The following is a 23,389-nucleotide window of genomic DNA, read 5'->3' as shown; positions in this document are numbered from 1 at the left end:
GAATGAATGAATGAATGAATGAAAGAAAGAAAGAAATTTGGTGTCAGATTCTCAGGTGATACCTTAAAAACGTATTTTTTTTTTTGACCTGAGAAGCAAAATAAAAACAAAAAGACACATTACATTTTATAAATGGGCTTACTGAAAGAAAGGACAGCTGCTGTGTTTATATACCACTAGGTATACTTTACGTTTATAATAATCTGAATTGCGAGAAACTGGTGAGTAACAGCATACAAAAAGACAGGTTTTGTTTATGCTTAAGTAAGTTTTCTGTTCTAAAAATTAACACCAGTGTTACCAGCCAGGTGACACACATTGATTTGTTAGTGTAGTAGAATCTGAATTTGCTGTTTATGCTCTCGTGATTAGTATGATCGGTGACCGTTAGACAAGTTTGCTTCATCTTTCTGGACTTCTGTTTCTTCACCTAATAAATAAGGTTGTTTTGAAGTATCTCCAAAACAGCCATTTTATTATAGTACATAAAATGTAAGAAACTGAAATATTATTAGCTGTAGTAAAGTGTACTAGGCTTGTGGTAGGAAAAGGAAATGCATGGATGTTGTTTTAACACTGGATAATCTTGATACTTGATCTTTTGTACTAATGTCATAGGTAAACACGCAGACACACACATAACTACAGTAATTGCGAATGAATGTTTTTAAGATAGTAAATCCCTGACATTTTTACAACTTTCAGTTTTTACAGATTTATAGTTTTAGACATAATTTTCTATTGCTTCAGCCATTCGGTTTTCCACATAATTTTCTATTGCTTCAGACATTCAACAATTCTCTCTGATGATGATGTTAAGAGTGTTATGGTTCTTTAACCCAAAATCCTGGGTAGTCAAGGGTTGCACAGAACATTGTGTTTTAACTTTTTTTTTTTTACCAGAACCTATGATTAGTAATACATTTTACATTCAGTAAGCATACATGTAATTTGAACTGAAGTTTCACTTAGTGTTTTACCTTACTATGCGTGAAATTCTTTTCTATTTTTTTTGTTGTTACAAATATTGTTAATTCTATTTCTCTTTTTAAGAAATTGCTGGTCCTTGTTCCCCCGATTGACTTCAGAATTCTTAATGGATTGGAACCTGTAGTTTGAAAAACACTGAACTAAACAGTCAGCACTTACTATAAAGAAATAGATTTTTTTTAGACTTTCTCAAATTATTCTATTAAAAATTTTTTTCCTACTCTCTATTGATCACAGCAGGTGCCAGTTACTTAACAAGAAATCATTAGAGTTCTCTTACTGGTATGTCTGCCAAAGGATGTAGAGGATAGAGAGGAACAACACATAGAAACAAATTTAAGTGGAATGTTTTAATGAGCCTTATAACTCTCTATTTTTAAACACATGTCATTCCCCTTTATTGTTCAGAGTCAAATAGTAATTTTAAGTTTTATATCCTTGAGCTTTTCTTTATTTCCATCATCTTTCCAGGTGTTCCTGTTCTCTTTTATTTTAATAGGTCATACTTTTTATGTAAAGTGGCTTGGTTTCATGCCCAGGCTCTTTTGTTGTATTTTAACAAAGATAGTGAGGAAAGGGAAGAAGCAGGGGCCTCTTGAATTTCTTTATCACCATATAGATCTCTGAATACCATGGTCTTATTGCTGATTACTGTATCCCATTTTCATTAGTGGTGGTTTTGAGTAGGTTGTGTGAGAAACATAGTAGTCCTATGTAGTTGCATATTCTCCTGTATCACTCCATATAAAATGATATAAGGTGAATTTTTTGTTCATTTAATTGTTGTTATTTTTAATTGCTATAGCATTATAGGAAATCATAGAATTTGTGTGTGTATATATATATATAAATATATATAAATAAAATAATGTGCTGTTAGAGAATTCGGAAGTGAAGTAGAAAAAAGAGCATTCTTTTGATTTGAATAGATGGGGTTGGAAATAACATTGAAAAGTAAGTTTGTTATGCAAATGGTATATTCAGAAAGGATTCCTTTATAATCTGTTCTAGATAGACAAATGATTGTATTAAAAGTGTTTTGTGTAAATGAAAACTGGATAAAAGCAGGTTATGGAACTGAAGTAATTTTATATAAATATATACATTTTTATATGTAATGAACTAACTTTCACTATGGATGGTGAAAATTCTTTAAAAATTTATTTTAGATGAAGTTAGTATTAGTGTTGAAGATTTTCACTGAAGATCTTTGTGTGTATCTCTTTCAGATATGGAAACAAGTGAAAAAATCCAAGGAAGTGGAATACTTCAACTGTTCGCCAGTCTGTTGATTCCACAGTCTTCCTGCACAGCCAAAGTAGCTAACATCATAGCAGAAATAGCCAAAAATGGTGAGGTTCTCCTCAAGAACTTTTCTGCTGGGAACATCTTCAGTTTTACACCCTACTTGTCAGTATGTTTTATTAATTTATGTTTTAATTTTATAGATTAGAAATTTTTTATTTCTATTTCTCTTTTCTTTGACTTTTTTCATGTAATTGTTTAAAATGACTATAGTTACAGTCATACATTTCGCATTTGCTATTCCATTCCTTCCGAGTAGAGTTGAAGAACAGCACTGCTAGTCCCTGCTGTACCTCTATCATTAATTACTTTGATTATAGGATTCTTGAGCTGCCACTGAGTCATTCATCTTCACTGTCACAGGAGAGCTTGTCTTTTTCAATGTATACGTTGGTTTGTGTTATACCCAGATAAACTCACTATTCTTTTTTTTTTTTAGTTTGGCCTATCCTTCTGATACTGGCACTTGACTGCAACAGTGCAGTTGGAATATACTGTTCTCTGAACTCACCTTCCTGGGGAATATTTATTTCTTAGGTTTCCATGTGAATATACTCTGGAAAAACAAGTGACAGCAAAGCTTAGATTATATAATATCTAATCCACCTGATTGTATGTGGCTTACATCCAGTGAGAGGAGATTTCTTTGGGAGAATTATATTGTAGCAGAAATATTTGTACATGATTTTAGTTCATTTAGTTCGAGAGAAACACTGACTTCTTAAAGCAGTTTTTAAGCTTAAGGGAAGGCCAATACTATACCTCTATTTGTCAAAATTTGATATTATTTTTAGTCCTTTTATTTTAGTAAGTTGCATATATGTATTGTATTATTATATTATATTATATTATATTATTACACTTTAAAGAGAAGATACTTTAAAATTCTGGCTTCAGTTTTACACAGTTTTATACATTATGTAATCACTGTGGCAGTTGGCATTGTAAGTACCAATTTCTGTTGTTTTTGGCCTAGTAAAACAACTTGTTCATACGTGTATTACCAAAAAGAAAATTGGCGTGAAATTTTTTCATTTGTTTAGAGATGTTCCAAATGTCTTTCACATTCCATTGAGGTTCTATATTGGTAAATCATCTTTTGGTGGTTAGTGAAAACTGACCATCTATTGTTTGTTTGTACATCTAAGCTATTGTAATTATAATCACTGTGCTGTTATTCAGATTCAGGCTGGTCATAAAAGTTCAGAGATTCCTAATGGTCTGGGAGTATTTAGTGTACTTGAAGTAGATTTGACCTGCTCTGAATAGATAGAAATTCCCTTGGGACCACAAAGAACTGAAGCAGATCTAGTTTGAACAATGGAACCCCTCCAGGCATTGTTTGTTAACCTAGACCAACCACTATTTAAATCTTCTTAAATGCAAAGCAGCTTGATTTTTTTTAAATCAAGTAGCTTACTTTCAACCTCATTAGAACCACAGTATGGATTTCCAGAAATCGATTTTTGTCATAAAACCTTTTTTCTTAAGAATGAACACACACACACTACAACATAGATTCAGAAATTTTGAACAGATTCTTTTGAAGTAGATTGATAGTCCTGTATGATCTTACTTAGTATCAGTCCTTATAATACTTTGTCACAGTTTCATGATAATTCTGCTGTTTGAGATTGCTTCAAATAACATTCTAGTAGATGAGAGCTGTGTTCTAAAGACATAATTTGTAACTTTTATACATTTAATCAGAGGCTTGTTAAGGGCATATCACTAATCTCATTAAAATAAATGGGATACATTTAAATGGTTATTTATTGCTTAATCACCACATTGGTTTTTTTTTTTTTTATATGACTGGCTGAGAAAGTGGATTAGAGTCTCCTTTTTAAAATAAGTATCTTCAGAAATGTGACATGACCCAAGAGAGTTAATTAGGCTTATATTTCTTCTTGTTAGAAATTTAACAATGAAAAAAGATTACGTGAACCAGAAAAAAAAAAAAAGAAATCAGAAATTGATGTGTTCGTTGTCACGCTGCTCTGCACCTTATATAACAGTAGAGGAGCGATATTAGCATATACTTGTTAGATTTGGATTAACTGTAAAACATAATTATGTTTAAATTTGCACATACAAAAAAAATCCTCTAAAAATGAACAGATCTGTGTGCTGATGCTCAAAATTCCAGAGAATTAGTAAGAAGTTTCATGAGCAAGATGAATGTGGGAGCATAGCTATGACCATAAATTGCAGTAAGTCGCAAGATTTTGATACCTTTAAATAAAGTAGTCCCCTATATAACAGATTTAAAACTGAGTTGAGGCAAAGGAAAAAATAAGACAGGAAGTATCTAGAAATGTTTTGTCCTTTTCAGATTGTACTCTCAAGGTATCTCGTAGTAGTAATAATAGTAATGATGAATTTCTGAGTAATAGCTAACTGCTATTATGTGTCTCCAGCGTAGCAGGTGTTGTATACATTATTTCAGATTCTCATAACAACTTCATATAAGATAGGGTTATTTTATACACATGAGATAATTGATTGCATATCCTGCCTATCTTACACAGCTAGTTGGTGATAAGCTGGGATTAAATCACTTGTGTGATAATAGTTGGAATTTATACTTCATCTTGTTTTCTCTCCTTTCATTTCTCTTCAGTAAATGAGATTTTATGATAGCCTTGGAAAGTGTACCAATGGTCTGAGTGTATGGTTTGAAAGATTAGGCTGATAACTGAAGTTGAAAACGTGTAAAAGCAAACAAAACTTTACATCTTATTCTTCTAGTCTTCCTCCTAATTGTTGTTGTTGTAGTTATTACTGTTATCTTATTCTTATTTTTCTGTTACTCCAAAATACTGATTTCCTGTCTTGGACCAGCAGTATCAGAATCACTAGGAACTTGTTCGATGCAAATTCTTGGACCCTCTCACCCATATGTACTGGAATGGAACTCTGGGAGCTGGGTTCAGCCATCTAGTTTAACAAGTCCTCCAGGTGATTCGAATGCCTATAAAGCTTGAGAACCAAACTCAGTCTAACGTAATATGGAATTAGTGGGCTGGATCAATATCGTGCTTTTCCCTCCCTATCTGTACTTAATCATATTGCGAAAGTGTTTATCCGACTTTTCCACTTGAATGCTCTTAACAACAAAAGAAAGTGTATACACAGGATGGACTAGTGAGGGCACCACCAAAAACATGAAGTCTCCTGTTTTGTTGTATAAATTTATTTATTTTAACTTTACCCTCTGCTCCATAGCAAGTATATGTTTATTTTAGTATAAAACATATGTATACCTAGAAAAATCACTGAGTAAAATTGATAGTCAAAAAAATGCACCGTGTTGTCAGGTAGCTTAAATATACATTGCCACTTCAGTGTTGGAAATTAACCTCATTTTGTAAGAATCTATTACAGTTATCAGTATTATCTTTTTTCAAAGGCAATACAAAGTATGAATGAAAAATGTGAAGTCAACAACCCACATATAAAAGTCACTCATTCTTTTATATTCATGCCTCATAGTTTTTTCTTGTTCTTCTAAAGAAAAATGTAAAAAGCTAAGAATTAATTATAGAAAAGTATTAGAGAAAATTTGAAATTCAATGTATATTACTGTTTAGCCTAACAAACATTAAGGTAGAATCTAGCACTGTGTTTTTATTTGGCTTACAGAGTTTAAAAAGTTTTAATAAAAGACTTAGTTCCTTCAGGTAGTTAAAAATGGGAAAGTACATAAAATCAGTTTTTAAATATTTGAGAAGTAGATATATAAAAAGATTTTATGAATCTCAGTCTATATAAAAAGAAAACACTTTTTGTGGTTTTCATCATAGCTTACACTTTATGAAAATGCTAAATGAATGTATACTTCAAGTAAGTTTAGGAAAGTAAAAGTAAAAAATAAAAGAATTACTACAAGATTTAGAAAGAATAGAAATATCAAATAAGAAGCATTTATTTATTGCTACAATCAAATGAAAAAACTTACTCTTAGATATAAGTCAATTTTATATTAATAAGTCTGGGTTGCTATTGAGGTATTGAATTTTTTCATTGAAGTCCACACATTATCCAGAAAACAGATAGATTTTATCTCGTGCAGACATGCATATACACATACAGCTACTTTATGTTTCTGCCTTCTATTACCTAATGGCTTCCACTGACTTTGGTTTCTGTTCACTTTCATTCTGTATGTATCTTTGTTTTAACCCCTCTCTGACTGTCCTTCCCTCCACCGCCCAAGAACTTTTCAGTCGTCTGTCTGAATTTAAAATTGCTGAGTGAGAACCTGATTGGTTTTTTTTTTTTAGTTCATTATCATGTTTAGCCTGATCTTTCAAACTAGACCATCTGATAGACTGTTGGCCAGCCTATATATAGGCTGGACTTGAGTCAGAGTCTAGCCGGCTGTAATCGGGTAATAGATTCATGTGGTGTGAACTAGAGGTATGTGTACTGGAAACCCCTTTGAACAAGGATGACTGTTACAGTCGTTCTCCAGTATTGTATTATATATTACTTTAAACATATCGTGATAAATTTTGGGTATATTTTTACATACATTCCTCTAAAGTGTGTAACTCCATGTCTTTAAAACTAGCTAAGGAGGATTGTACTCCTCAGTTAAAAAGCAAATTGGCTGAAAAGCAAAAGGTTTTAGAAGGGGTTTACTTTCCCCAGGGACTGGCAGTGTTGCTTTTACATTGACTGAAAGCTGAGAATATGCTAGTTTTGTCTTACTTTTGTATTTTAAAAAAAACCACGACATAATTGGCATATGACATTGTGCATGTTTAAGAAGTTCTTTATATGCTTTTGAATAAAAAAAATTTCAAAACATTTTTATTTGATTCTACAGTTTTCCTATAATTACTTACCCTTTATCATTTCAAGAATACATTGTAGCATCAAAAGCTTGAAAGATAAATTGGTGTCATATAGACAGTTAGAACATAAAAAGCGAAGAAAAATAGTAATTCATTAATGTCGCCATTGCCTGAAGAACAGCAAGAAGAAAACGAACATACAGAGCAATTAAGATGTAATAGCAGATTCCATTTTTGGAAGAAGAGTGCAACAGACTATTCCTAAATTTCTTACTTTAGTAGCCATTGAAATGATCCCACTGTTGGAAACTAAGTTTAGGGACAGGTGGAAAAAGTAATGAATATGTCTTTGATTTCATTAATTTAAGTTGGTGACAGTTAATTTAAGATTTGAAATCTATAAAGATTCTCAAGTAACCATTCATTTAAGAGGTAGACAAGTAGATTAATGTGTCATCTCCTGTGGATGGTCATTGAACTTATGGAAGTATGTAACATAATTTGTTTTCCTAATAGGTAATGGGATACCTCATGCTACTGAGTTAAAAAATGAATAAATAAATAAACTTAAAGGTTAGCTTTAAAAGTAGGAAGTACTCTTAGTCTTAGAAGTTTGAATTATAGAGAGTTTTCAATAATATAGTGGTAAGTAAGAGAGATGATAGGAATGCAGTCTTTTATTTAGGTAGAGAGGAATACCTCTATGACTTATAAGCTATATTGGGGAAAAGAAGTTGTTTCAGAGGTTAACAGCTCACATAACAACCCTGTATGATATGCTCTAAAAATTTGAAAGTGAAGAAGAGAGAGGGAGGATTGCTTATGAGGCCACTTGTGAAACAGAATGAGGAGTGGAACCCTCCCCCATTAAAAGTGAGAATGAAAAGATAGTGATTTTTAAGTAAGATGGCTTATAGGCTGAGAAATTAGATCTTTGTTAATAAGTGACCAGAACATCCTTACAGTAAGTCATGAACTTCAAAATGATAATTCTAATATTGGCTATTGAAGAATTTTCATCAATTAGATATCTTTGTTATCCTTAGATTTTGTAGTAGTCTCTTATGCGACACTGTAAAAAAGTTTGTCTAAGCATGACTGTGATGGTATCATTGGGAATCAATAAAGTGAGAGTGGTTTACTATAAAGCTAAGGAGAAAAAATGGGTTTGAAGTATAAGAAAGCATAGCATTTAATTTGGTGCTTTAGACCCCTGAATGCGTGGTTGCAGCAGCTGATGTGAGTGATGCATAACATGAATTTTAATAAAGAGTAGGAATGAAGATAAGGAATAGATGGTTCCACTAGTCTTACCAGTTGAAAAGGACATATTCTTAATCATTAACTCGAACCATTGAAAACGTTTTGTATTTTTGGCTCTTTAGAGAACAGATAGTGAAAAATGACACAGATTGATGGCCTCATATATAACTGCAGTACTTGAATGATCAGGCTCGTGGAGAGAACGTTGCTGGTGTTTCTGTCATCAACTGTTGCTTTCCAGGCACATCCAGTTTTAAGAAGATAGTGATAAATTAGGTATAATGAAAGTTAATGAAAACGTCTTTTGGTTTATGGAGATTTGGTCAGCAAAGAAAAAAGTATGACCCCCACTTATTTTTGTGTACTTATTTTATGAAGTATTTAGTAGGGTTGTAATGGTTCTTTTGAACATAAATATACACCTCAGATAGTAACCATCTTAAACATTTAATACTAAGTTTATTTTATTTAAGGGAGGTTATTTGTGTAATTGCAAATCTGTAGATTTTTAATTCAATATGTCTCTTATTTTCAGAATTTATGCGAATTCCATGTGTGGATGCTGGATTGATTTCACCACTGGTGCAGCTGCTAAATAGCAAAGACCAGGAAGTGCTGCTTCAAACGGGCAGGGCTCTAGGAAACATATGTTACGATAGCCGTAAGTGTTGAAATGTCAATGATACACTTATAAACTTTTGTTTAAGAATTATGATTTTCATAATAATTCCACTTTTAGTGCTAGCACTGTCTTTTCTAGGCTAAGACACTAACATGGGCCAATTATGACTTAGCTCTGCTTATGCAGTAGAACTGAGGGAAATTTAGCCCATAGTGTTCTTAACTATGACTTAATTGGAAAGGCATTCCTTTTCCCTTCTATCACAGATGATACTTTCAGAGGGAAGTAAGTCAATTTCTAAGGATTGGGACTTTTAATTTTAGGGAAAAATGTATCTTCAGTTAGGTTTTATCGAAGTACCATCTCTAACTGATAATGCTTAATAACACATTTTTTTAGTTTCTAAGTCTGTCCAGATACACTTTTAATTACTTGCAATTTAGTAAAACCATTCATAAAAACCATTATGTTCTCAAGAGCTGGACTGGCCTATTGCATCTTGCATTGACTCCATTCCTATTTATCATAATGCCATTGTCATCCTCACCACTTTCTATAATGCACTGTTTCTAGTAGGCAAAGGGAAAGCAAGAACTTGGGAATGGGTATAGACAGTGCAAAAATTTTACATTTTCTACTTTTGCTTCCCACATATATGTAAAGAAGATACGGAAAAATCTTGAGTATATTCAACTTATTAGGCATATCCTGATTTTCCTTACTTTTCTATTTTCTGAGCTAAAACACCTTTTTAATATTCACCTTTAAAATCTCCTAGGAATTTAGTTCTGTTTATATAAGTAGGATAACTTTTGTTTAATTTCCCCATTGAGTTTATATATAAAAGGCATAGATAGCTCTTTTATAACATGCAGTGCTTCAAAAAGTGATTTGTGCATTTAAGCCAGGTAGAAAATAAGGTTATAAACACATTTATGATAAAAGAAAGAAGTAGAAGAAAAGAAGATTAAAACTACAGCTTTTAATTATAACTTGTCTGTACCAATAGGGGTAAGGCTAGCCTCATTTCTCCTTTCCCTACTTTTTCTGGAATATTTTATATTATGTCTGAGGGCATGAATGATTTTTAATATGAATTTTAATTGGAGAATTTCTGTCCCCAGTGCTGCTTAGAAATTTTCCAATCTGTGCCTTCATTCTAGTTCTTATCATAGTGGGTATTAGCTTTGTTTATAAAATACTAGTGCTTTATGTTTATAATTTTGTGTTTTCATATTTAGGATTTTTATTAAATACTATGCTTTTTATTAAATACTATAGTTATAATGTTAGCTTTCAAGAATGAATGTATATTTTATATAATTAATTTTAACAATGTATATTAAAAAGATCTGTGCAGAATGATAGTCAAAGATTGATGGCATGTATTTGGAGAGCATTAATCATTATTGCTTTTATTTTTATCCTTCTGTGTTTATTACTAGAATTTAAGACTATAAGAAGTATTCTTTAATCTTTATTCAGTTTAGATATTCTTGAATTATGCATTGTTTGAACAGAGGAATTACTATTTTGAGTACTTTTGTCCTAGAGTTTCACTTTATGTTGGCACAATGAAGAAATACCCATAGTGATCTATTATCTCATCATGCTCTGATTTTCATGGACACAGAATAATTTTATTTCCTGTGTACTCTAAAGAACTTTGAAGTTAGGGTGATAAATGTCTAGTTAATAAGATTATCGTTTTGATGAAAATGAAGTCCATTATAGTGTTTATCATATCCATTTATTCTGTTCTTATAAGCTATACAGGATAAAGTCTGTGGATATGCTTTAGGCTATGAGATTAATTTTTTGTTGTTGTTTCATTTATTTTTGAATATTTATAACCACTTCATTCTCATTTAATTCAGTGGAAATTATAGTTAAGTGGAGAACTAAGCATAGTGAATACAGACTATTTTTTATACTTTTAACCTTTTAGGAAAATAAAATTAGTAATCTTAAAAGTGAGTAAATATAAGAGGCGATTTATTACTGTAAATCATGTGGTGAAATGTGTTCATTGTGCCATGGTGTCTAATGCATATAATTTCCATAAGACAATATGCTTCCTTATCCTTTTATTTGAAGTTAAATCTCTTGTGAACGTCTCAGTGATTTCTCCAGAATAATTGTAGGAAAAAGTACAGCACCTTTATTTGAATGACGAGAATGATATCAAAATCTATAAATGTAATGCTATGTGGTTGATTTTCAAATTTACCTGAGACACTTTTCTCATTACATTTTCATCTCTCAAACTCTTGTTTTATAAATGTACTCCAAATGAATAATTTTTATTGTTGGTTTATTCAGAATGATGTTAGGCTTACAATAGATAGTAAAGCCAATGTATGCATAAAGTACCATAAGGAATTAAGTATTAGAGATAAAAATTTAAGAAATTTGTGCATATTTTATAGATTTTAATTTTGACACTTAGAAAGTAAGGCATTTTCTAGCGTTTTTCACTTAACATGGTTTTTTTGAAAGGAGAGCTCCAACTGTGCAAAAAATTACACTTACCACAAAATTCATGGACATCTTTTGAAAAAAGTAGGTCAGATTTCAGTTTTACCAGCTTTAACAGTGCCCATTTTAGGAACTCTTCCTAATGGAAGGAAACTGTCTTATATAATCCTAACATCAGGTAATAGACTGATGTAACTGCTAAATGGGACGGACGGAGTGAGGCTTTGTTGCTGATGAACTTTTTGAATTCCACTCTCTTGCATATAGAGATGAAAGATTCACCTAGTGGGGACATTTTTCATTTAAAATGCCTGGTCTGCTTTCTGTTCTTCCAGAGAGCCTCCGAGGTGCTTATAGATTTCACTTTACAAGTATCCAAACAGACTTCTTATAGAAGCAACATTTTAAAGCTCTTTTGCCCTTTAACATTGCCAAAATAACTTTTTATAAGAAGTTTGACATCTTTTAGATTAAAGAAGAGAGAAAACTTATATTTCAATTTGAAAAGGAGTCAGCAGAGCTGTGATGGGATATGTTAGGGAAAGTGACTTTAAATAAAGAGAAATAGTATTAAATCTCAGAAATGCATACTCTGGCCTGTTTGATTGCTCATTTCTCTCAAAGGTGATATGGGAAAAAAATGAGGGGTTTTTTTCCCCCGCTTATGTGGCCATTTTTATGGTAGTCTCTTCTAATGATTAGTTTGTTTATATAGCTGTGCACATTTAAAATTGCTCTTATATATGTATGTATATGGTTCTGTGGTATTGAAGACCTTCGTGTTAAATTCCCACCCTGTACTTAATGCTTTTTTGTAAGGATAAATTGGTGACTGAAGACCGAGCTTTCTCTGTTTGCAGATGTTACTGCTTGAGGTCAGGAAATAGTTGATATTGGAAATGCTGGTTAAAAGTTATTTATTTAGTGTAAGCTAAAATAAAATGATTACATGAGAGTAAATATTTGTGCATTTTTGCATTACCAGAGAAAGAAGAATATACGATTCAAATGAATACATATTAAAATTAAGTATGATTCTTTACAGAAATGAAATTAATGCTTATGATTATATAATTAATCCTATTATTAAAAAGATGCACACTTAGTCTTACATGATATGCCATCCTACATGGTGTAAGGAAAATTGAATTCTTGCTCATTGAGTAATAAATAAATATACAAAATGAGGTGGTAATCAGGCTTGCCAAAGCCATTGTTGATGAGATGAACTAAATGTAGTTTATTTCATTGACTTAAAGAAGGGTAAATGGAAAGGATGCCCAAATACATACATGGATCTATTTGTATGTTAGTGATTCTAACTATGCTACACTATTTTTATGTAAGGGATGAAGAATGAATTTATTATTCTGACTGCAAATGCTGAAAAATAATCAACAATAATTCTACAGTATTTCATAACATATGTTTGTTAGACAAGTGTGTATTAATAACACAAATATGCTTTGAAATTGCCTAAGTAATCAAAATATATTTGCAGCAGTTATATTCAACATGGAACTGTTTATCCCTGGCATTTAAAATAAGTGTTTATTTCAGTGATATAAATTAGGTTAAGTATCAGATTGCATTATTAAAGGATTTGCTGGTCTATATACTATTTTTTTTTTACTGTTTTTCAGTATTCAGTTTTAGAGTAGAATAGAATTATCAGCCAGTAAGTATAAAACAAGATTCTTCAGCTTTCATCAAGTAAGCTCTTATATTTTATTAATGGATTTATTGTCAAAGTACATCATGTATATAAGTATAAACAACTATATGCTACTGCTATTTTTACAGACAGTAATTATGGCTTTTATCATATGAAAATACTCCATTGTAAAGGTGTCCTAAATATATAGTAGTTGGAAATAGATGTTGTTTTGTAACACTATCATAAGCTCTTTTAAAAAGTTCATGCCATTAAAGAGCTTTTAATATGGTGGAAAAAATTAAATGCACAAAAGAACACAATTTGTGGACAGTTACACTACCTATGTGGTTTCTGATCAGAATGAAAATAAATGGATGATAGGAGTAGTAATTCAAACCACTTTTTAGAAATTAAGCAAATAGTGCCTATTTGCTTATAAAATAATTTATTTTTAAATTAATAAAATTATAAATAAATGAAATTTTAATATGCCCTCTAGAAGGCAAATATTGTGTTTAAACAAATTTTTTTAATGGAGATACTGGGAATTGATGCATACTAAGCATGCTAAGCATGTGCTCTATCACTTAGCTATTACCTTCTCCAAATATTATAGATGAATAAGATTTCCAGTTCTACCATTTACAAAGTTGTCATTTAATCTTTCTCAGTTTTAGTTTCCTCATTGGTAAAGTGGACTGTTGTGTGGATTAAATAAGGTTTATATATAAATTTACAGTATAAATTATGAACATCTATGCAAAGGAAATACATAGCATTTATGTCTGATCATTTTTCTTAGTCAATTTGGGCTGCTATAACCAAATACTACAGACTGAGTGGCTTAAAAAAAAAACAATTTGTTTCTCACCATTCTGGAGGCTGGAAAATCCAACCAGGATCAAGTCACCAGTAGATTCAGTATCTGGTGAGGACACTCCTGGTTTGCCCACGGCCACCTTCTCATTGTATCTTCACATGGCAGAGAGAGAAGAGACAAAGGAAGCAGGCTGTCCTGTGTCTCCATGAGGGTTCTACCTGCATGATCTCATTATCTCCTGATATCGTCACATCAGGAGTTAGAATATCAACATATGAATTTATGGGGGAACACAAACATTCAGTCCATAATATTATTGTTTCTAAAAAGTGTGCTGTGACATAATGTAACACATATACTAATGTACACAAAATATTCAAAATAAAGATCTAAAGGCCAGAAGCCTTAAAAGGAGAGGAAAAGAGAAACCTAGTAAGAAGTGAGGGTAATATACTTACTGTAATGAGCTCTAATTTAATTTGAGCTGCTCAGTTGCCAAGGTGGGAAAAAAAAAACACTTGGTATGCTATCTAGTTTTTATTTAATGCTAAGGAGAAATTTTCTGATTCTTCAATCAAACAAAAAACTGTTGAGACAAATGCTGGAAGAGATTTATCATCAGGTATCGTTAGCTCCCTAAGTAATTCTGCATACATTCTTAAAATATGCAAAAGATACTGACTGGCATTACAGACAGAGTCTTCAATAGTAGTTCTACTAAAATTGCTCAAATATTCTCCATATAATTGTTTCTTGTACCAAATCTTTAACAGAATCCAAGAAATAATACATGATACTTTAGCAAAGGGTGGTTCTATTTGGGTAGTATATCCCAAATGTGTAGGTTTTGGTAGTCAATCTTGATTGAAGCATACAACTTAGAAATTTCAAGAAATTTTGTCTTGAATATATTTCCTAGTTTATTTTAAACCAAAATACAATTCTACTTCACATTCATTATACCTGCTCAATTTCTATGTTGTATAATGTATCCAAGTTCTGTCTTCTGAGACTGAAAAATATACTTACCTTTGATTTTTAAGTCTCATTGATTTGATAAAATTCTGATGTATATGAAAATGAATATTTAAAAATACCATATATTGGTGGTGGTTGCATGAATCTCTACATGTGATAAAATTGCTTAGAACCATAGATGCTCATACACATATGCATATAAAAACTGATGAAATCTGAAGAATATCTGTAGATTGTCAGTTTCCTAGTTGGGATATTGTATCAGAGTTATGTAAATGTTACCATTGAAGCAAAATGGATGGGAGCGTACATGGGACCTGTCTACTATTTTTTCTTGCTACTTCCTGTGAGCCTCTAATGATTTCAAAATGAAAAGTTTAAAAAACGTTGTTTCCAAGAGGCATACATATTCTCTCTTCTTTGGGAAATTATCTTATTTCATTCAGCCCTACTTGAGGGAGTAGGGAGAAAATTATATATACATATATGTATACACATATATATATATCACACAAATTTATATACATATACACATACATATAAAAATTTCAAGCATGAAAATTACTGTTTTACTGGGTTTGTGTAATCAAAGTAGAGGACAAAATTGCTTCTAATTTTTTCTCCCTCCAAGTTTGACTTTCAGAAAAAAGAATCAACAAAAAATTGATAGCCCCAAAATAAAGTTTAGAGAGGAGCAGTTCATACTTTTGGGACCTTGATCAGAATAGGTAATCATCAGGTTCTGCTTCTATGCAACCTATAGGGATATGTTATACATTAACGTTCCTAGTTCAAGGGAATTTCTGTGTTGGGCCACAAGCCTCTACTTCAGATGAGATTTCTGGTGAGTCAGGATCAGCCTATAAGTAGTTTATAATTTACCTTTGTTCTAGAAAAACCAATGCAAATAATGTGAGGGGAAAAATATTTTTACTGATAGTCACTTCTGTTTAGTTGTCCAAGTGTGTGTGCCTCCTGTGTTTAAAGACATTATAGTGCATTCAGGGTAATGAAGCATGTATATCAACAAGTAAAAATAGGACTCTATGTGTTAAATGCTGTAAGAAGATACACAGCAGGGTTCTAGAAGGGAGCTCATTTGTGTTTGAGCTCTTCCAATGGTATTAGTAGAGGAGGAAGCAGTTAATCTGCATAGGATTTGGACATGTGGAGAGAGAGTTAAAAGATTTTTCAGGAGCACAGAAAAGCATCTTCAAAGGTATATAATATAATATAAAGAGAGATATGCCTGGGACCCAGGTTGCAGAAGGCCTTGTACAATGGGGAGCCATTGAAGGTATTTGAGCAAAAGAGTTAAATATTCAAATTGTTACCATGGAAAAAGTTAATTTGAAACATTATAAGATTGGCAGTCATGCTTAATAAGAAGTATGCATCTGAAACAGGGAACTTTTTCCAAGTACATTTTCTTGGCCACAGCCTAAAACCAGAAATCAGAATCTCTGAGGCTAGAATCTAACCTATCATCTATCTTCTGCAAAAAACCCCCCAAAACTCTGATGCACATTCTTACTTAAGAGCCATTGGACAGTGGACTTGATGCACATTCTTACTTAAAAGCCATTGGACAGTGGACTAGATGAAGAATAACCAGTTAGAAGCTTATTGTTTCTTCTGAAACTTGAAAAATAAAGAGAACAGGAAGGAAGAGGTGTGTGTGTGTGAGAGAGAGAGAGAAAAGAGAAAAAAGAGAAAAAGACAAGAAAGAGAAAAAAGGGAGAATTCAAGAAGGACTCAAGTAAGAGTAAAAAATCTTGGAGTCCAAAATTTGGGTCTGGATAACACTAACAGCAGAAATAGATCTCAACCAGATGGGTATGTTTGGAAATTTGTTGAAGTGCTGTTGTCATATTCAGGTGACAGAGCTTTGGGATTCATGCACTTGAAAGTGATAGTTGACCCGTAGGCATAGAAGGAATATTTAAAGGAAAGCATGAGGTAAACAGCCATATTTAGGATATATAACTGAAGGAGCTTGTGAAGAAGCACTGAAAGATTGGAGGAAAACAAGTTTCTTGTCATGGATTCCAAAGAGTTGGATAGTCAACAGTGTCAGGTACTGCCAAGAAAAAAAAGTACTAAATTTTGATGATTTTGACTAACAGACATTCACGTTTTAAAAAACATCTTTAAGTTGAGTCTTGTGGAGAAAGAAATCAAATCTCAGGGGCGATGGTGAGTAATGAGGAAATGAAGGGAAAGTATCAACTTTCTAAAAGTTTAATGAGAAAAGAGACAGTAGTGGTTTGTGGAAAGGGCTGCATTTTGAGTGTAATTAGAGTAGTGTAAACAGTAACATATTTGTTGGGCTAGAACCCTATGGACAAGGACAGAGTAAATTTCCTAGAAGGGATAATTAATGGTGAAGGATCATAGGTGAAAAAAGAAATGAAATCTTGAATCCGAGTAAACAGAATTGGTGTTTGAATGAGAAAGAACACTTCTGCCTTAGAGAAAAATGGCAGAATATATGTTAAAGTATTAAAAAAAAATTTAAGGTACTACAGAAGGCATTCAAAAGAATGTTTCTCGCATGGCTTTCATCTTCGCAGTAAAGTAGAAGTCAGGCCCATTATTAATAAAATTCAGCAGCAAGGTGATGGTAGGAAACTTGTGGTGTGGGGGAAGAGTTCGGAACTTGCAGGGTGGGGCATGTTATAAACAGTCATGAAGATATGGTTTTTTTAAATAACCAAATGGTAATGAAGTTTTACTGTAGTTAGAGATCTTGATTTGGCATTCATTTATTGGTGTGTGTTGTGCACTTAGAGTGTGTGCAGGTTAAGGAGTTATTTTGTACTTGAATGAGTCGACAGGAAAGAGCCACTGAAAATAACTTGAATTGGTATTTTCAGTTTCATAGAAGGATATAGTTTATATTGAAATGAAAAGAGAAGGGAGGCAGAGATATCAAGACGCCATTATAGTAGGCCAGGTATGCTGTGGCAAATAATGACTATAGCAGAAAGAGTGAAATTAAATTTTAAAGTAAGATTGGATTGTTTATCATCAGTTTGGTTGGTTCTTGCAAAGTACTTCACCAGATTTAAAGAGTGTTAAATATTTAACTAATAACCCTTCAAATAGTTTATACTTTGAGGAACTATGATCTTTCCATTTTTGTGTTTGATATTACATTCAGATCCCTTTTGTTTATTAAAATGATTTAAAAATCTAAGAATCTGTAAATTTTTATCTTAATAAAACTTGTGCAAAGAACACATTATATAGCTGCTTTTTTCCAATGCTTAGTTAGCTATTAAGTATCATGTTTTAAAAAAGCTAATGCTTTGTTAGAGAAATGGAATTACACTTTTCAGGTAGTTGTGATCAATTTTATACGTAAGAAAAGTGGAGGCAACATGTGAGGGAGACTTGCACATGGCAAAAGTATTAATGATTTTTCTTTAGTTCAATAAGAAGTCATATATATTTTTTCCCCTTACTTTTACTTACCTTTGTTACCCTAATTGATCTGTTAAAGGTGAACTCAAAGTATAGACACTTTAAACATAAAATTTCTAGTCTGCTTAGTAAAACTCGGTTAATACATATTATCCTCTGCTGTTCTTAATTGTGTTCTGTCTGGTTTTATTTTTCTATTTTTCTTCTTTGTAAACAACCTGAAGTACTGGAAGCTTTCTCTGCTTTTAATCAGAGTTATCAATGCTATAAGTTTGGGATATTTTCCTTGGCTGGGAAGGAATATAAAAGATAAATACTATTTATAGGTGAATAATCACATTCTTCATGAGTGGAATAGCACTTTTGAAAAATTGTGCTGTTATCACTGTTCTAAATCGTAACTATATATATGTGTACACAATACATGTACATAATCTAGCATAGTTTATAAGTATGAAATAGTTTGATACAAAAGCATCTCATATTTAAAATAATTAGAATAAAATTTAATTTTGATCATGAGCAATTAGACTAATAAATTGGAGCAATAAATTATTTATGTTGTTAACTGAATAATGTTCAGAAGTCACTTAAGGTAATTTTTGATATAGCTGATGTTGATTAATAATTTGTTTATAGAAATACAGATATTCAATCTTTTGCTGATAATATAAAAATATAGGGAATAGTGTAGCTTCAGTGATTTCTTTAGCAAATGTATTGTGACTTATAGATGCTCTATTATTATATAAAGACTTTTTTGAAAAAATTAGAATTGTCAACAATTTTTACTGATGTGAGAAATTTATGGTCTATAAAATTTAATACTAACATCAGTAGGCACATCAAAGCTGTGTCCATTAAATGCTGCACTGTGACCTATTTTTAAGCTGCATCTGTGGATCTAGTGCTTTCCTCTCCTGATCCTGCTTTATAGATGTAAATATTTAAATATATTTGAAAATTTTCTGCTTTAAATAAAGGCGAAATTTAAACCTGAATGTAATACACAAAATTACAAGCTTTATGCTTCTTTTTTGATATATGGGTATTTAACAGTCATGGTGTTTATTTCATGACTCATCTTTATGATTTCACTGATGTAACATTTATAGCTTTTGCATTTATATCTGGTCTTTCATGCATTTTACCTGCACCTGGATGGTGAATAAGTTGTTTTTTGAATTTCAGAAAAGATGTTGATGGGTTTAAATTTTTCATTTGAATGCTTAAAACATATTTGAATATGTCTGTGGTACATAATAGAAATTCTCTATTTTGACAAAATTAGATGGGGAAATATAAGTACCAGAAGTTAATTTTCTTCCCTAGTATACTTCATAAATGTCTTTTGACTTTATCTTGAAAAACAATGTAGGTGTGTCTATTAAGCAATACCCTGCTCCAGGAAAGTAAAATAGCACCAGGCCAAATTAAAAGGCAATATATTTAAGAAGACTACAAAAAGTCCTTTATAATCATGCATATCAGAATAGCCAATATGTCTGACTTACAAAAATATGACACCACTCCTAATGATTTAGATCATTGACTAACAACTTGTTATGGGTGACAAATAGGATTATAGTTTTTGCAGGCTACCAACTTTCTTGAATATGAAGACCCTCTTTTTAGCACCAGAAATAATTGTTCCCCCCACCTTTGAGGATACAGCTCACATACAGTAATGACTGTACTTCCAAAATTTGTTTATTAGGAAAATACATCTATACCATGTAGATTCAAAGGCTAGAATTTTTATATTGGAGGATAATCTTTGGTCATTTACAAAATGTTTATTTTAAATCCAGTATTATGATGCCAAAGATTGCAAATCAAAAGAGACATGCCACCATAGTAGAATAATAAACTAGCAAAGATTTAACCTGTTTACTCTTCTTTTTTAACCAGCCTTCCATACGACATGGAAAAAATTATCTCTACTCAGTGAGATTAGAAATAGAAACATAACCTTATGTCATTGAAGATACGTATTTATGTTCCTGCTTATAGAAAGTCTCAGTGCCTACACCTTGGGTCATATGATTTGAATGTTTTTTTTCCAGTAGTGATTATGAGTAAATCCCAGGGACTTCTCACTCTGTGCCTTTGTATTCTTTCATGTATGCATATGCAACAGATATTTTAATCAACAAGTATTGATTGAGCCCACTGTGTTCAGGGCATTGTGCCAGGTAATAGGGACTCCTAGATCTTATTTCTAAGATTCCTATCTTTGTGGGTCTTGTACAGGAGGGAATAGATAATAAACAAGTAAATACTACAAAAAGAAGATATTTACAGGTTATAATAATTGATATCAAGGAAATAAATATGATGATGTAATGGAGAGTATCTGAAGGTGAAGAAAGTTCTCTCTGAGGGTGTTATTTGAGCTGTGGGTCTAAGAAATGGAATAAACTAGCTATTTAGAGAGAAGGGGAAGAATATTCCTTAGAGAAGTGTAGCAGTTGCAAAGCCCTGAGTGAGGAAAGAACTTGGTGTATTCAAAGAACAGGAAGGAGACCAAGGTATACCTGAGATGCAGTGAACAGGGAGAGTGTTGTACAGTAAAGTGGAAGGAATAAATGAGACCTAGATCATAGAGAACCTTGTGGGCCATCCCAGATAATGACAAGCTATTAGAGGGGATCTGACATAGATTTTGAGAACATTACTCTTGGAGCTGCAAGAAAAGTGGTCTGAGAAGGATGCAAGAGTTAAGAATGGAACTTGGACACCAGTTGTAAGACTTGTCCAGGAAATAGATAATGACTTGGATTAGGGCTGTGATGGTGAGGATAAGGGGCATCAGAAGAATTGGGGAAATATTTAGAGTTGTGGATATATCAGGAATGAGGGGAAGGGAGAAATCAAGATTGATTCTTAGATTTGGGGCTTGAGCAGCTGCACAGAGGATGGGGCAGTCTACTGATAAAGGAAAGAACAGAGGGTTATTTTGTTGTGTTTTTCTGAGTTTTGTGATTGCTGCTTAGTTTTATTTTACTTTATTTTGCTGGTGACAGTAGTAAATCTGAGTTTCTTAATAGAGATATGCAATATAAAAATGGCAGGTGAGAAATTTCTGTATCTTCATATTCTTACATGCTTTGGGGATAAACATTCAACAATTTTAAATAATTTCTCATGTTAGCAAAATGTTCAGATGTTACTTGGATAGAATATGTAGATTCAAGGAACTATGAAAAATGAGAAAGCTTAAGAGAAATAAGCCACCTAGACTTTATAAAATTTTTAAATAGAACAGACTTTTAGAAGTCATCTAATCCATCCCTTCCAAATTTTACAGATAAGGAAACTGAGGCCTGAGAGTTCAAATGACTTTTCAGGATTAATAGCTAAACTGGTGGTAGTTTGAACTATAATTCATGTCTCTAATTCATTTTCTCTAAGTACTATAACTGTAGAAGTTATCACTTTGATAAATATGTCAGTACTTCATCCAGTACCTTTATGCTTCAGTATTCATTGTTCAGCTCTTAGAATTGCAGATACAGGAATATATTGTAATAATCTTACTAAAAGCTAATCCTAAACCTATATTTTGTTTAATCTGTTACTAGTCACAAAAGTAAAATTTACCTCATTTGCAAGAAGGTGGAGCAGAACCAAGTGATTAAGGAAAAGCTTTTCACATTTTTCCAAATCTGAGAACTTCATGTAAAAAAGTATGTGTGTGTACATGCTTTATCATGCTTGAGCCTTTGTTCTTGTCACTTTCACTAAATGTAGAATGTGTGAAATACTGACTTCTCTTTTTATTTATTGGGAAATAAAGAACATTTGGACTTGATCAGGATTTTTAGTAAAACTAAGGAAATACAGTTAAAAATCTGAGAGTTTTACTATTCTTGATAAACCAGCTAGAAAACCATAGGTAAACTCTTCAAGTTTTCAGACAAATATCTACTGCTTTGTACTATTTTTTCTGCACATAAGGCATATAGATAATAAAAATTAAAATTATGCTGTTCTTACTAATTTGCTTGAATAAATTCTTTTTTGGGGGTGAAAAATAATAGAAGGGGATATATAAACATCTTACATATCTTAATAAATATTTTAAATTCAGTTTTATTCAACTGTTGCTGATTGATACACATTTTTAAATTTCTCTAATTTATTGCTATAGCAAAGTGAGCTTTTCTATTTAGTAGCTCTCTAACATAGAATTATTTCTCATACTGTGCTCCAAAATAAATAAATATGAGTTTAAAGCAGCAAAACCATAATAACATGTCAAATTAGCAGCAAAAAAAGCTCCTGAGTAACCTGAAAAACCTTCCTACAATAAGCAATGATAAAAGAACATGTTCTTTTCTTTGGACAGCTTGTTATTTAAGTGAAAACCAGGTGATGGTTGTTTTTTTTCTCTCTCTTTCTTCCACATAATATATGGCTCAGTTAAGTATTTAATATATGTTATTTGTATCACCTAATCTTTATTAGACCAGATCAGTATTGTATAGTGCTTTATAATAAAAGGAAGAAATGAAGATATACCAAATTATTTTTCAGATTGATATATATTTCATGAAGCCAAAACTGAATGAAAATCAGGCAATTTTTAAAAAGTAATTTGATGTTAAAATTGACTGACTAACAACCAAGCCTCTAGGTGAAAATATTTAATGATTTCTGAGCATGGAATCAATTGTCTCATTCTTGCATGAAGGTCTACTACGTATTGTAAAATTAATTAGGAGAGTTATACATTAAAAGCAGTTTCATAGAATGAGGCTAATGCTTTTCTATAGTGTACACATTGATTTTGGAGGAGAAGCCCTATGCTTACTTAGATCTGAGGCTAAGGTTTCACTTCAATTTAATATACATTTATTTAAGTACCTCTTATGCTCAGGAATACATACGTTGTCCTTTCTTTTGAGAATTTCTGATTTTTACAGTATTTGAGAACTTAAAAAAATATTTTATTGAAGTACAGTCAGTTACAATGTCTCAATTTCTGGTATACAGGATAATGTCCCAATCATACATATACCTACATATATTCATTTTCATATTCT

General features: G+C 31.9%; 1 protein-coding gene across 5 annotated transcripts in view; it reads left to right on the top strand.

The window, feature by feature from the left end:
- Nucleotides 1-23,389, top strand: part of RAP1GDS1 (Rap1 GTPase-GDP dissociation stimulator 1) — a 125,337-nt gene that overhangs the window by 43,608 nt on the left and 58,340 nt on the right. For all 5 annotated transcript variants that reach the window (XM_072940160.1, XM_072940141.1, XM_072940156.1 and 2 more), the window contains exons 3-4: nucleotides 2,220-2,342; nucleotides 8,896-9,021. In XM_072940160.1, the coding sequence (XP_072796261.1) occupies nucleotides 2,220-2,342; nucleotides 8,896-9,021 (249 nt within the window). The remainder of the gene's footprint in view (nucleotides 1-2,219; nucleotides 2,343-8,895; nucleotides 9,022-23,389) is intronic.

The sequence above is a fragment of the Vicugna pacos genome, chromosome 2, assembly GCF_048564905.1.
Source record: "Vicugna pacos chromosome 2, VicPac4, whole genome shotgun sequence".
Classification (NCBI taxonomy): domain Eukaryota; kingdom Metazoa; phylum Chordata; class Mammalia; order Artiodactyla; family Camelidae; genus Vicugna; species Vicugna pacos.
This window is presented reverse-complemented; position numbering and strand designations above follow the sequence as displayed.